This window comes from Callithrix jacchus, chromosome 12 (assembly GCF_049354715.1).
Source record: "Callithrix jacchus isolate 240 chromosome 12, calJac240_pri, whole genome shotgun sequence".
NCBI classification, from domain to species: Eukaryota; Metazoa; Chordata; class Mammalia; order Primates; family Cebidae; genus Callithrix; species Callithrix jacchus.
This window is the reverse complement of record NC_133513.1, coordinates 76,370,183-76,385,975: the sequence shown is the minus strand read 5'-3', so window position 1 is coordinate 76,385,975 and position 15,793 is coordinate 76,370,183. Positions and strand designations below refer to the sequence as shown.

Sequence of the window (15,793 nt, the reverse complement as noted above, 5' to 3'; positions counted from 1 at the left end):
GAAATGTATTAATAGCAGTCTATAACCATGTTAAAAATTGTATTTACAAGGAAAACTATTTTGCACAATGCGGTTTTTTCTTGGATAGACGGTTTTACACCAAGAGCCCACTGGAATACATTTTGATTTCATTGAAAATAGAATGTTTTCAACCATATATTTATATAAGATGCCTAGAATTTCTGAAAGAAAAAATACTGCTAATTATATTACATTAATTTTCATAAGCTGTTCTCCATATTTTAAAGTAATAAATTATTAATATAGTTTTTAAAACTGTGTCCATATATTTATAGCATAAATATAAGGCTATGATCATTGGGGACTAAAAAGTAACATGACAGGCTACAATATTGTTACTCCAGTTATAGCAAGGATGCTTTTTTAAGTCAGTCAGTCTTAAGTAAAGAGTCATTTGCACTATTTGTCAGAGACCTTGTGTTTCAAACCATAAAATTAAAAAACATGAAATGCATTACAAGCTTGTACCCTACAGCTAAAATGTAAAAAATCAATAGCATTTGAACTGTTTTACCACCAGTTTAAGGTTTATTTTAATTGTCTTGTCATTTATTCCTGATTGAAAGTCTAGTTATTGAATCAAAACACAATGACATATTTATAGAAAGCTATGGCTTTTTTTTCATGTTTCAAGATAATTATAATTTTACCATAAAGCAAAAACTACCACTTCAATTATGAAGTTACATAAATTAACCGGTTCTGTAAAGTTGCATGTTACTGCTTTTTCTCTATGTAAAAATAAAATAATGGGAATGACTCTGTGGCAGAAATATTAACATGAGTTTCTATAGATGTTCTGGGCACAGGCTTTTTGAAGCTTCTTTGGGACCAAATAACATTATATTCTAAAAACTCAGGAGAGTTTGAGTTGTTCTGTGGAGAAAGAGACTATGGATAGGGAGAAAAGATGACTCATAATTTTGAAATAACATATTAGAAATAGCAATGCATTCACTAGTCTTTTGTTTTGAAACTAGCCCAGTAGTTGTTTTCAGATAAACACAGAAACTGGCCCTTCTGCTGTCAAAGCTTACAACTTGTATTCGTTTTATCTGAGTTCCTTCTTCAGGAAAGGAGGATCTTTGGGCCCCTCAAAAAAATGTATCAAATAACTATAACTAACCAGATCACTGCACCAGAGGCCTCTGTGTTCCTCCCTCGTTTCTGTTTTTTTTACACTATTACATTTCTTCCCTGCTATACAAACCCCCCAGTTTTAGTCAATCAGGGAGATGGATTTGAAACTGAGCTCCCATCTCCTAAGCTGCAACACCCAATTAAAGCCTTATTCCTTGGCAATACTTACTGTTTCAGTGACTGACTTTCTGTGCAGTAAGGAGTAGGACCTAGATGTCTCAGCAAACTTTGGAGACCTGGTGTCTCAGTAACACTTTGTAAAATGAAAATAATTATTTGATCAAATTAGTGGTCAGTACTGAAGTAAAAGAAAGAAAATATGGGCTGCGTGTGGTGGCTCACACCTGTAATCCCAGCATTTTGGGAGGTTAATTAAGGTGGGTGGATCACCTGAGGTCAGGAGTTTGAGACCAGCCTGGCCAACCTGGTGAAACCCCATCTCTACTAAAAATACAAAAGTTAGTTGGGCCTGGTAGCAGACCCCTGTAATCCCTGCAATTCAGGAGGCTGAGGCAGGAGAATTGCTTGAAACCTGGAGACGGAGGTTGCAATGAGTCAAGATCAGGCCACTGCACTCCAGCCTGGGCTACATGAGTGAAACTCTGTCTCAAAGAGAGAGAGAGAGAGAGAGAGAGAGAGAGAGAGAGAGAGAGAGAGAGAGAGAGAGAGAGAGAGAGAGAGAGAAAAGAAAATATGGGTGCCTAACAGAATGAGCCAGGAAGAAAAGATAAAAAGTAGAGTCTAGAAGACCAGAAAGCTTGTGGTGAAGGAGGAATGAAAAAAATCAACACTTAATTTCTAGCTGAATTGAATAGGGAGAAAACCCCAAAGCTTTTCAGAGTCCCTACAATTTCAAGTACTGAGAGGAAGCTCCTAAACACATTCTCATACTGGCTCCATCTGTAGTAATGACTAACCTACTGTCATGAAAAGGCTGCAAATCCAGGTGTGGTGAGGTGGGGCTTAGTTAGCAGTCAGCCATTAGGTAGGTTGTATGACTGGTATGTATGCTGCAAATCTGCATACTGTTAGGTTGATATTTCAACCCTTCACAATCTGGCCTTAATTTTCCAGACTCACTCATGCATTGGATAAACCTTTATTGAGTAATTTATATGCCACCCATTTTAGGCTATTGGGATATATCGATACAACAGATAAAATCTTCTGTCTTTGTGCAAACTAAATTCATTTTAACTATCTTTACTACATTCTATTCTACAGTCTCACTGAAATAGTAGGCTGAATATGAACATATAAAATATAAATATATAAGTCTACTTTTTTCTTTTATACTATCTCTTTTATCCTGCTAATATGGACTAGTATTTTTCCTGCTGTTGAACAAAAGCTCAAGAACTTTTACAATTAAAAAAAGTTTGTGAATAGAAAGTACAATGATAAAGATAATTTTAAAAAGCATTTTAAAGTGATTCTCTATTTTGATATATTAATCTAATACTTCAAATTTCATTTAAAGGTTCAAATTTTCTCCTTTTCCAGTTTAGATATTTTAATGGAGATTCCTCTGCCATTGGGGAAGAGGCTGTAAGAGATTTCTTCTTTCCTTTTACTTAGTTAACCACTACCTCCTTCATACACCAGCAGTTGATATTTTAGCACTCAGACTTCTATCATCTGACCTTGGAAATAATGGGGAAAGGCAGGTAAGGTAGGTAGCAAAGCTCCTACTTAAATATCACTGTGGTGAAATATTTGAATACACTTTGGGTCAGACCTGGGTTTAAAATAGACATGGCCAATGGGAGCATCTTCAGCACTGGTACGCTTTCCTGCAGTAACCTCAGTTAATTCCAGCTTGTCATTTTAATAGGAATTCAGTAGTCTATCTCTGGTTTTTGCCTTTTGCATCACCCCTTCAGGTAATCCTACTGAATAGGATTTAAGAAAACTGGCATTCACACGTATTCCAATTCAGCACCTTTGGGTTGGTTTTGGTGTAATTTTGCAGGCAAAGAACACTTGTAGAAGGACAGGCCTATCTAGATGTAGCTGTAATATAATGTAACACTCCAGTTGTTGTAATCGCTCATTGCTCTTTTTCTCTACATTTATCTGATAGGTCCCAAACATAGATTTGCTATGCTAGGCCAACATAAGGACATAGTGTTTTTTGCTGTAGTTACAAATATTAAACTTGAGAAGGGAAAGCAGATATTTCCACAGCTTTTGTTTTTTGGAAAAAGTATATTGTTGAAGTGAATTTAAGTATACCTTTACAACAACCCTCCCCCACAAAAGAAATACTCATACATAATCACTTCTAAATTTCAATCTGCTTAACCATTTTCAATTCTTTTTGAGAGTAATGCTGTTCAGAGTGGTAAACTCTGTTACTGAAACAGCAGGGTTTTAATCTAGGTTCTGCTGCTTGCCACACAGAAAGACAATCACTGAGACAGTAGGTATTGCTAGGGAAGAAGGTTTTAACCTAATTAGGTGCTGCAGCTGAGGACGGGAGATCAGTCTCATGGAGACAGACCCCTTATGCTGTCTTCACCATATTGACCACTCACAAGATCTGGCTGTATAAAATTGTGTGGCCCCTTTCCCCCATCACTCTCTCTCTCTCTTGCTACTGCTTTTGCCACATGATGTGCCTGCTCTCCCTCTGACTTCCGCCATGATTGTAAGCTTCCCAAGGTCTCCATAGAACAAGAGCAGATGCCAGCACCATGCTTCCTGTAAAGCTTACAAAATCATGAGCCAATGAAACCTCTTTTTTTATAAATTACCCAGTCTCAGATATTTCTTTGTAGTAATGTGAGAATACTCTAATATAAAGAGATCAGTGAGAAAGTGATAAAAAGATAAGAGAAGATTCATCACTAGGGTAGTAGGAATCTCCTAGTGAGACAGGAGGATGGAGCTTGGCTTCAGATTACCTCCACTAGAGCATTCTTTCTCATAGTCACACTAATCACAAGACCTTGCACCACCTGGCAACATCACCCCACTCACGCCATCCCCACTGACCACAGAAGCTTGCAAGCTGTAAGTTACCTAGAGAAACAAAGATGAGGGCCATTCCACCATAAATCTTACTCAAAGTAGTTGGCCCCCAATACCCACATCCACAGAGGGCTAAGGAAATGACTGCTTCTGACCCCAAGATTAATTATAATACTAAAAATCATACCCAGTGGGGGAGATGTAACATGTTAATGAGGCACGTGACATACGAAGAAGCATGTTAACAAACTGTACAAGGGCTAGAAATTCCCCATCTCTACATGCCTTGATGTCACTCCCTTTATGGCTAGGCCCCTTAAAATTACTCTCTTGGCCATCTCCAGGGAGGCAGCAAGAGGACTCTTTCTCTTCAGGGCTGCTTTCCTTATGCTCCAGCAAAAGGTTCAATAATGCCTGGAGTCTAGGAAAGTTTCTTAGCCTTGTTAGTTTCTATTGCATAAAGGTATAATAACCTGTGCCCAGTAACACTAGAATAGATGCTACATTAATTAAAAAAATAATAAAAGCTAGAATTCAAGAAAAAATTGTTCCCTAAATAAGATTTGACCAGTTATACATTTATACAGAAAATGACGTAGAATTACCAAAATGTGAAAATATTTTGACAAAAATACTGAACTCTAAGGAAAAGTAAAGGCAATTATTTGGAAATTCAGAAATAAGACCAGTTTGTCATTACACATTATTTATAGTAATTCTTCACAGAATAAGAAAAGGAAGGACATTTTTAATTAAAAAAAAAAAAAAAGGAAATGAGTTGAGTTATCCAGTCAAATTGATCTTCAACATTAAAGGCCTCAGATAAACTTTTCTTAATGCACAGAAACACAGGAAGGAGTGCTCTATAATTCTACTTTGAGGACTGCACTTGGGAATGGGCTACCAAGAACTAAATGACTGAATGGCTTATTGATATTAGGAGGGATAAAACAATATTACTTTCAATTAGATGTTTGGGAAAATAAAAGGAATAAAGCAGAAATACTGCTCACAACAGGAAAGATGAACAATGCAAAAAAACAGAAAAGGTAAGTGTATCACATAACGTAAATGTAAGCATTAGAACAAATGTGGACAAACTACAGTCTTTTGGCCAAATCTAGCCCACAGAAGCCTTTTTTAGTAAAACAAGTTTTCTGGGAGCACAGGCAAACCCTTTTATTTTTTTACATATCATCTCTACTTTTAAGCAACAATAGAGTAGAGTAGGTGCGACAGAGACCCTGAAAACCAAACATATTTGTTATCTCAGTATTCCCATTTTGAGTATGATAGTGAATTAACTTATTATTTGAAAATAAATAATACAAGAATCAAACTTTTTCCTTGTTGTTCCTATAGGTGCTGGACCTCAGAGTAACTGAATATTTGCTATGGAGAAGTTTTTTCTTTATAGAAATATTTTAGCTAATTAATATATAAGTAATGAAAAGAAAGAATTAATAGACTTAGAAAATGTCTATTGGTGGTTGCTACTATCTCTGTAACAAAAAGAGAATCAAAGAGATTTAATATTTAAGGAAGGAGTGAATGTCACTTATGATTTATTTGTTTAAAAACAAAACCAAAAATAAACTAGATATGATCAAGCCTCCAGATCGAACTACTTATTTACTGGAAATAAAGGAAGCAGAAAGAATATGAAATGACCACTTGGAGAGACAGCCATCAATTAGGCTTCAGAAATGTAATTTCTTGCACAAATAAATATCAAGGTGAATAAAAGACGGTAGTAGTTGTGAATTAAAAAACACTTAACAGACCAATCAACCAACTTCAATGTACAGACCTTATTTGGATTCTGATATAAATAAAGGTCTAATATGAACTGGATATGCTTAATATGAACTGAGTATGTATAATACCAACTGGATATATGTTGGTATCAAAAATTTATTACTTTTTGCGGGAGTAATAATGATACTTTAATTAAGTTTTAAGAGTCCTTAAAATATACTTATCAAAATATTTACAGGTTGCATGTTATGATTCCAACCTGCTTCAGAATAATGCAGTAGTGGGTAGTTGAGAACACAGATGAAAGACCATTTCCCAGGGCATGATTATGTTGAGCTGGGTAGTTGATACATGGAGGTTCACTGTAATAGTCTCTGTAATTTTTGTATGTTTGAAATGTTCCAACTAAAAGGTTAAAATATTTAAATATTCCTAGTGTTGGACTTATGAAATGAGCTCTAAAATTTTACATTTTAATTATTAATTCACATTTCAATATTAAATCTAATCATTCATGGTTGCAAAATTATTCACTTTGAAAATAATTTTATTAACAAATTTTTGGTAAAGAAGTCACAATAAAATACTTTAATGAATTAAATTTCTTATTTTTGTTATCTTTATTCAAACAATATGTGGTAGGGCAACTAATTCTGAAGCAGAGATGAATATTTAGCTAATTAATTAACATTAATTTACATAATGGTCTTATTTGCATAGCTAATGGGCTGGGGATTGACTATAGGCTATTAACAGTTATTAATTAATGAAATCAAATTAGAAATGTATGGGTTTGTATTTCAAACTTAAGAGGCAAAGGTCATTCATAAAAGGTTAATAACAATATTCAAAGAATCAGACATTAAACATTTTAGCTTGAAGACTTCATGCATTTCTGATAGGATAGTTCATGAATTGATTTCACCTTTACATGCATACTGGGGCACATGCAAGTATACACATGTGCATGAGACAAACTTATTAGCCTCAGATTTACATTTAAACTCAGGTAATGGAAGCTCATTGTATCATATTCACATATAAAAACTTAATGTACCTCTATTCATAAAAATCACAGGTATTACTTGAGAAATCACAGGTATTATTTTCTTAAGTAACTTACATTTGAGTTACATTTCACAAGTAACTGTTCATTTGTTCTGAAGAAAGATTGCAGGTATACTTTTAAAGGAATCTTTCCCATTTATTTGTATTTGCAATAACATAGGTTACATCATATAATTTAGAGCTTCTTTAACATTTTGAATCCTCATTTATCCAATTCCGTTTATAATTTGAAGCATCCTTTATATTTTTAAAAACGTAATTGCCTATAGTTCAAAGATTTTAGAAACTCAAAGAAGTCATCTGCTATTTTTAAACAATTTAATTATGTGAGTGTTGTATAATTATCGAGGAAAATTTAATTCTTTTAATTTCAAAGATACCTGCATAATCTGATTTTTCAAATGCTTTGGTTGTACCTCTACAAGCAACTGTGCAGTTCTCTACACTAAATCAGTAAATGAGGTTTGCGATAAATTAAAAGGAGTGATTTCTTTTTATGATCAATTGCCAAACTGATACAGACAATTCTATCCTCCATCTTCTGCCTGTTGCTCCTGTCACCAGGGTGGAGTTCAGGGGCATGATCTCGGCTCACTGCAACCTCTGCCTTCCGGATTCAAGCGTTTCTCCTGCCTCAGCCTCCCGAGTAGCTGGGACTACAGGCATGCACCACCACATGCAGCTAATTTTTTGTATTTTAGTAGAGACACGGTTTCACTATATTGCTCCAGGATTGTCTCAATCTCCTGACCTTGTGATCTGCCCGCCTCAGCCTCCCAAAGTGCTGGGATTACTTACAGGCATGAGCCTCAACGGCCAACCTTCCCTGCCTCGCTTTCCTTTCTCTCACTCTGCCTGTGCTCTTACTTTATGGCTCCTCCCTCTTCTTTTTTTTCCTCTTCCCCCTTCTAAGAACACTTGCTTGATGAAGTGCCTTGAAATGATATTCAGGGTTAGTCCCTGGGTGAGTGTTTCAGATCATGCTTCTCACTTCACACTCTATCTGGGCCTCTATTCTATTAATAGTTAAATTAAACCTGGTTTTCTTGAGTCTTCTAGATTTTAAAAGGGTGTCTTTGACTACAAAAGGATAATTGCTGAAATGCAAAAGAGTATTACCTCAATAGATGGGAAAAGAATAGCATTATCCCAATATTGGTAACATCTCTGAATCTCTGTCAGTTCCCTTCACAAACTGGCTTTTACATGCTTCTGTGTGGGTAAACTATGTGTCACAGAAATGTTGAAGTTTGGAGTCACAGAACATGGGTTTAAATCTCTGTGACTCTTCCTTCACTGTCATTTAAAACATTGACCTTTTAAATTATTAATAAAATCTTCCCTTTGTAAAATGGGGTAGTTCTCATGTCATAGAAATATGTGTGGATTAAAAATGAACAAAGATGCTACATATAAATTACAATAAATGTTAGTCACTAATTTATCCAAGAAAATAGGTAACTACAAGAAGCCACACAATTCAGGCAATTTCTAGTAGTCATTCATTAAAAATATGTCTTTCCCAATGTTTATCCAGAGCTTCACAGAATTAAGAATAAGGTTCATTATTTAACATAAACAGACAGTGGTGGTATTTTAACAATATTGTATACACAATTTGAAAACAGTGTTTTATTTCCTTAGCATTTCAGGAGTATGAAATGACTCCCTGCATTGTCATACACCAGCGGTTAAAATGAATAAGCAGTCGTCTCAGAGCATTAATGATCTTTCTATGTTGTCCACTGAGAACTATATTTTAGACATTTGTATTTCACTAAAACATTAGCAGAGACACCATACAATTATGTAAAAGGTTTAAGTAGCATAACTTACTTTTTGAAGGAACTCGGAGATTGGCAAGGACCACTTCCAGGGAATCAGCTTGGACTCGAAGTACATAGCTTGTCCTAGTCTCATAATCCAGAGGTCCATTCACATAGATAACACCTGTGATGTTATTAATTCCAAATTTATCTAGAAATTAAAATACAATTACCTGGTCATTGTCTTTACACTATAAGGAAAGAAATTCTCTTTAAAAGGCAATGTGATTTCAAAAACACTAAAAATGCTTTTTTATAACTAGAATGACATATGAAAGTGACAAAATGCTGGCTTCTGGAAACTGTTCCAATTCTTTTAATGATCAACATCAATATTTCACTAAAGTCTGCCTTGAAATTGTAGGGTTTTTGTTGTTGCTGCTGTTGTTTTGATATAATACTGGAAATCAGTGTTCTGTGGTCAATTACATTTGGGAAACACAAAATAATAGATTCTTCACCTTAGATTCAGATGGTTTTCTACCACACTAAAGGGAAAAAGAAAGTTTAGTTATTTTTAGGGAGGACCCACAATAGCACAGTAGTAACAAATAAAAAAAGGCAATAAAAGTAAGATGTTGACTACTTGCTACACTGCACGAGCAGTAAGTTCTAGTAATAGTTTGTCATTAAAAAGCTTAAAAAGGACTTTATAATTTTCTTGCAAACTGCCTTGAAGCTTTTACATTCACTCATTCTTAAAATATTTACTATTAACTTATTACAAGTATATTAACTATTTCTTGACTACCTACAATGTGCTAGGCTATCTAACAAACTAAAATAAAAAACAGAGGAGAAGCTGTGGATGATAGCTAAAACAAAGATTAATGCAAAACACTGAGCTATAACCTTATTCCCAGAGGCCAGCAAATTCCTATGATTCTTAAAGTGATTAGGAGACAAAAATATTTCTACTTATAATTGTTACTTATAATCATTAATTGTATGTCTAATTTGACTATTTGGGGAATCATATGGCATACATGGCTTTTAACATTGATGCAACATTTTTAAAAATTCATACTTATTTAAAATCTTGAAATTTCTTCAGGATTAGTTAAGGTATGACCAACGTGGTAAACGTCATGGTTGGTACAGGCAGTGAGGAGGAGGAGGAAGCTACTGTAGGCAATAATCACAACCAAAAGCTGAAAATTTCATGATGCATTACTTTTGAGGAAATGTCATTAAAATATCATCAAATGAGGGGAAGGGCAAGCCTTCATTAATTAGATACTTAATATTTCTTAAGGGCAAAATAAATCACTTGAACTAACATAACTGGATTTTTAATCAAGTTCAGCATACATGGTTATCAATTACATTTAAGATGAGCACAATTTTATTAGAAAACAATAGACAATTTAAATTTGATCTGAAATTAGTCCAGTTATTGGTTGATGGTGAGAACGCAAACTAAAAGTCTACTCACCTTCTTCATTTCCTGAAACAATGGAGTATACAATACTTTGATTAACGGCAGCAGCAGAAATAACACCAACCACAGTCCCTTTGGAGGCAAGTTCACTTACGGGTGGAGGTCTGCAGGTTTAGAGAAGACGATGTATTTGTTTTTAAGTAAAATTTTGGATGTAACTTTAGGTTCAAAGAAAAACTGAGAGAATGATAAGAGATTTCGATATACCCTTTGCTCCCACACATGCATGACCTCCTCCATGTCAAATCCCTCACCGGAGTGCTACATTTGTGATCACTGATGAATCTATACAGATGCATTATCACTGAAAGTTCATGGTTTACATGAGGGTGCATGTTGTTGTTGTACATTTTATGAGTTTGGACTAATGTACAATGACATGTAGCCACATTCATATAGTATCACACAGGATATTGTCACTGTCATGAAAAATCCTCTCTGCCCTGTATATTCATCCCTCCCCTCAACTCAACCTCTAGCAACCACTGATCTTTGTAGTGTCTCCATGGTTTTATCTTTTCCAGAATGTTGTAAAGCTGGACTCATACAGTATGTATCCTTTTCACATTGCCTTCTTTCACTTAGCAACATATATTTAATGTTCCTCAACGTCTTCCTATGGCTTGATAGCTTCTTTCGTTTTTAGCATTACATAATATTTCAGAGTCTGAATGTATCCACAGTTTATTTCCATAAATAAAAAGCATCTTGGTTGCTTCCAAGTTTTGGCAATCATCACTATAGCTGCTATAAACATCTCTCTGTAGGTTTTTGTGACCCTAAGTTTTCAACTCTTCTGGGTAAATACTAAAGAGTATGGTTATTGGATTGTGTAGTAAGGCTGTTTAGTCTTTTAAGAAACTGCCAAACTGTCTTCCAAAGTGGCTGTACCATTTTATATTCTCACCGACAATGAATGAGAATCCTATTCTAATAGGTGTGTGGTGGTATTCATTTATTTATGTTTTATTATCCATTTCTATGACAGAGTTTTAAAGTTAATAATAGAATGTACACAGTAGTTCTTCTAAGCTACATTATGCAATTACATTGTGCTTTCATTGAAACCTTTTACAACAAATCCTGAAATATAAATTTAGTCTGAAGTATAAATTGTATACAAGGCTTAACAAACATGTTGTCCAAATTGCTTAGTTTTTTTCTACTGCCATCCATATACTTAATTGACTAGTTATCTAAATGTAAAGCAATCTTTCTCACAGATACCCTAGCACCTAATGGTGGTCCATATATTCATTATGTGAGCAATAACTGCTTCTTGCTGAAGAGTAAGAACCAATTTGTATCATTTTAAAATGAAATATATAAAGCATTTAATTTACGTTTGTTTTACTGTACTGCATGTCTTTTTTTGCCTTCTTTGATAACATCCAAATACTGTTTTCAATGATTTTGCCTTTTTCCTTTTCCATACACAAGTGCTTTAGCCAATCCCCATGGTACTTGCATAGACCCACTAACCATCTCTGGTCAATGAGGGCATTTTATCCTCTGCTTAGTGTTCATGTGATGTATATGTCTCATGTAAATTCAATGAATAGACTGTATAAGATTATGACTTGACTAGATTCTTGCTAGCCAACTCTATTGGCTATATCCCTCGCTGGATTTGATGAAGTAAGCTATCATGTGCAGCAGTCCTCATGGCAAGAAATTCAAGGTGATGGCTAACACCCAACAAGGAACTGAAACCCTTAGTTCAACATCCCAAAGGCAATGAATTCTGCCAACAACCACATGAACTTGGAAGTGGATCTTTCTGTATTTGAGCCTCAGGTGAGACTCTAGCCCAGGTTGATACCTTGATTAAAAGCTTATGGAAGACCAAAAAACAGGAAAAGCTAACCCATGCCTAGATTCCTGACTTACAGGAAATTCAAAATGATATATGTGTTGTTTTAACCCATTACTTTTGTGGTATTATTATGCTGCAATACAAAACTAATATAGACGGCTTGAATATGTGAACAATGGATTATTAATTTATGACAGATTAAGATACATACTACTTATCAAAAGTTTTATACAAGAAAGCATGCAAGTCATATTTGGGGATAACTTTCAAAAACTGAATTCCTATTTGTGGAAGTAGACATTAATTAAATTGTCTATCTTGTTACTATACAAGACGGAAGCAAAATTTTATACTTTCCATAATTCATCTGTTTACTAATCCTTACATAGTATGGAAATATGCATACATACTAAACATCTGCACCTTTAGCTTTAACATGAGAAAAAATGCTATGTCCGGCTGGGCACGGTGGCTCACATCTGTAATTCAAGCACTTTGTGAGGCTGAAGTGGGTGGATCACCTGAGGTCAGGAGTTGGAGAACAACCTGACCAATATGGTAAAACCCAATCTCTACTATTAGCCAGGCATGGTGGTGTGCTCCTCTAGTCCCAGCTACTTGGGAGGCTGAGACATGAGAAATCCTTGAACTTAGGAGGTGGAGGTTTCAATGAGCCGATACTGCACCAGTGTACTACAGCCTGGGTGACAGAGCAAGACTACATCTCAAAAAATAAAAAAAAAGAAAAAAAGATATATGATGCTGTCTGCTTTCAAATATTAAAAATGCATGCTGCATGCATTTTTGCTAACCTTAACTGTGCATTTAGGATAGCAATAACGCTAAAAAATGACTGGCATAATTTAAGAAGACCTTTAAATCCTATGCATACCACTAAAAGCATTTACAATTCTATGTGTTAGTAAATGTTTAGGATGGATTTACTTCTAGACAAAATTTCTCCTCATTAAACTTTGTCTTAACTGTTCAGGTACACTTGTTTCTATCAGAATTAAAACATACTATAAAAATGCAATCTTCTCCTGAAAAGAATTAAATGAACCTCTATGACAATGGGCATTAGATTCCAACACCTCAATTATTTTCTATTTATTGGCCACACTGCAATTTACAATATTAATAAAAAATAATATTATTTTGTTATTGTTTAGGCTGTGGAAAGCACCAGTTACATGATGGGGGCAAACTGTATACTCTCTTTGGAGTCACATATATGTCTTGAATGCAAAATGAAAGAGTTGGTGTAAATCAGAATTCATTAAGTCAGACGAACAAAGAAGGCAGGGACAAAACCAAATTGAATAAAATGGGCTGAATATAAATTAATAGGGAGAGGAATGGAAGTTAGGAATGAGACAGTATGTAACCACCATAGAATAATTCAAGTCTAGTGTGGTTTGTCAATCCACAAGGGAAATGTAATATTTTGTATATATTTATGAACAACCAACGGGAATTTACAACTTAGTTTTTAAAGCATCAAGTGACTACATTTAATCTATAGGTTGACAGTTTATGATTATTTTTTTGAGATGGACTCTTGCTCTTGTTGCCCAGGCTGGAGTGCCATGGTATGATCTTAGCTCACTGCAACCTCCAATTCCCAGGTTCAAGCGATTCTCCTGCCTCAGCCACCCAAGTAGCTGGGATTATAAGCGCCTGCCACCATGGCTGGATAGTTTTTGTACTTTTATTAGAGATGCGGTATCACCATGTTGGCCAGGCTGGTCTTGAACTCCTGATCTCTGGTGATCCACCCACCTTGGCCTCCCAAAGTGCTGAGATTACAGGCATGAGCCACCATGCAGTTTATGATTTTTAAAGCAGAGAAACTATTTCTAATGTCTTTTCTAGTTCTGCCATTCTGATCCTGATAGAATGTAATTTGTCAATTCAACAGACCTTTATGCTAAAAACCCTCAATAAACTTGGTATTGATAGAACGTATCTCAAAGTAATAAAAGCTATTTACGACAAACCAACAGCCAATATCATACTGGAAGCATTCCCTTTGAAATCTGGCACTAGACAAGGATGCCCTCTCTCGCCACTCCTATTCAATATAGTACGGGAAGTTCTAGCCAGGGCAATCAGGCAAGAAAAAGAAATAAAGGGTATTCAAATAGAAAAGGAGGAAGCCAAATTGTCTCTATTTGCAGACGACATGATAGTATACCTAGAAGACCCCCTTGCCTCAACCCAAAAACTCCTGAAACTGATAAGCAACTTCAGCAAAGTCTCAGGATATAAAATCAATGTGCAAAAATCACAAGCATTCCTATACACCAATAATAGACTTAAAGAGAGCCAAATCAAGAACGAACTGCCATTCACAATTGCGGCAAAAAGAATAAAATACCTAGGAATACAACTTACAAGGAACGTAAGGGACCTCTTCAAGGAGAACTACAAACCACTGCTCAACGAAATCAGAGAGGACACAAACAGATGGAGAAACATTCCACGTTCATGGTTGAGAAGAATCCATATCGTGAAAATGGCTATACTGCCCAAAGTAATTTACAGAATCAATGCTATACCCATCAAGCTACCATTGACTTTCTTCACAGAACTTGAAAAAACCACCATGAACTTCATGTGGAACCCAAAGAGAGCCCGCATAGCCAAGTCAATTCTAAGGAAAAAGAACACAATGGGAGGCATCACACTACCGGACTTCAAACTATACTACAAGGCTAGAGTAATCAAAACAGCATGGTACTGGCACCAAAACAGAGATATAGACCAATGGAACAGAACAGAGGCATCGGAGGCAACACAACATATCTACAACCATACAGTCTTTGATAAAACTGACAAAAACAAGCAACGGGGAATGATTCTCTGTTTAATAAATGGTGTTGGGAAAATTGGCTAGCCATGTGCAGAAAGCAGAAACTGAACCCCTTCCTGACACCTTACACTAAAATTAACTTCAGATGGATTAAAGACTTAAACATAAGACCTGGCACCATAAAAACCTTAGAAGAAAATCTAGGCAAAACCATTCAGGACATAGGACTAGGCAAGGACTTCATGAACAAAACACCAAAAGCATTGGCAACAAAAGCCAAAATAGATGAATGGGACCTAATCAAACTCCACAGCTTCTGCATGGCAAAAGAAACAGTCACTAGAGTGAATCGGCAACCAACAGAATGGGAAAAAATTTTTGCAGTTTATCCATCTGACAAAGGGCTGATATCCAGAATCTACAAAGTACTCAAACAGATTTACAGGAAAAAAAAAACAAACAAGCCCATTCAAAAATGGGCAAAGGATATGAGCAGACACTTTACAAAAGAAGACATACATGAGGCCAACAAACATATGAAAAAATGCTCATCATCACTGCTCATTAGAGAGATGCAAATCAAAACCACATGAGATACCATCTCATGCCAGTTAGAATGGCGATCATTAAAAAATCTGGAGACAACAGATGCTGGAGAGGATGTGGAGAAAAAGGAACACTTTTACACTGTTGGTGGGAGTGTAAATTAATTCAACCATTATGGAAGACAGTGTGGCGATTCCTCAAGACCCTAGAAATAGAAATTCCTTTTGACCCAGCAATCCCATTACTGGGTATATATCCAAAGGACTATAAATCGTTCTACTATAAGGACACATGCACACGAATGTTCATTGCAGCACGGTTTACAATAGCAAAGACCTGGAACCAACCCAAATGCCCATCGATGATAGACTGGAGTGGGAAAATGTGGC

The 15,793-nt window shown here is 35.6% G+C and overlaps 1 protein-coding gene across 9 annotated transcripts in view; it reads right to left on the bottom strand.

Moving 5' to 3' along the window:
- PCDH15 (protocadherin related 15) overlaps positions 1-15,793 on the bottom strand; it is a 1,854,109-nt gene that overhangs the window by 124,235 nt on the left and 1,714,081 nt on the right. For all 9 annotated transcript variants that reach the window (XM_054243050.2, XM_054243053.2, XM_054243049.2 and 6 more), the window contains 2 exons: positions 10,222-10,331; positions 8,797-8,937 (listed from right to left, as the gene is read on the bottom strand). In XM_054243050.2, coding sequence (XP_054099025.2) covers positions 8,797-8,937; positions 10,222-10,331 — 251 coding nt within the window. The remainder of the gene's footprint in view (positions 1-8,796; positions 8,938-10,221; positions 10,332-15,793) is intronic.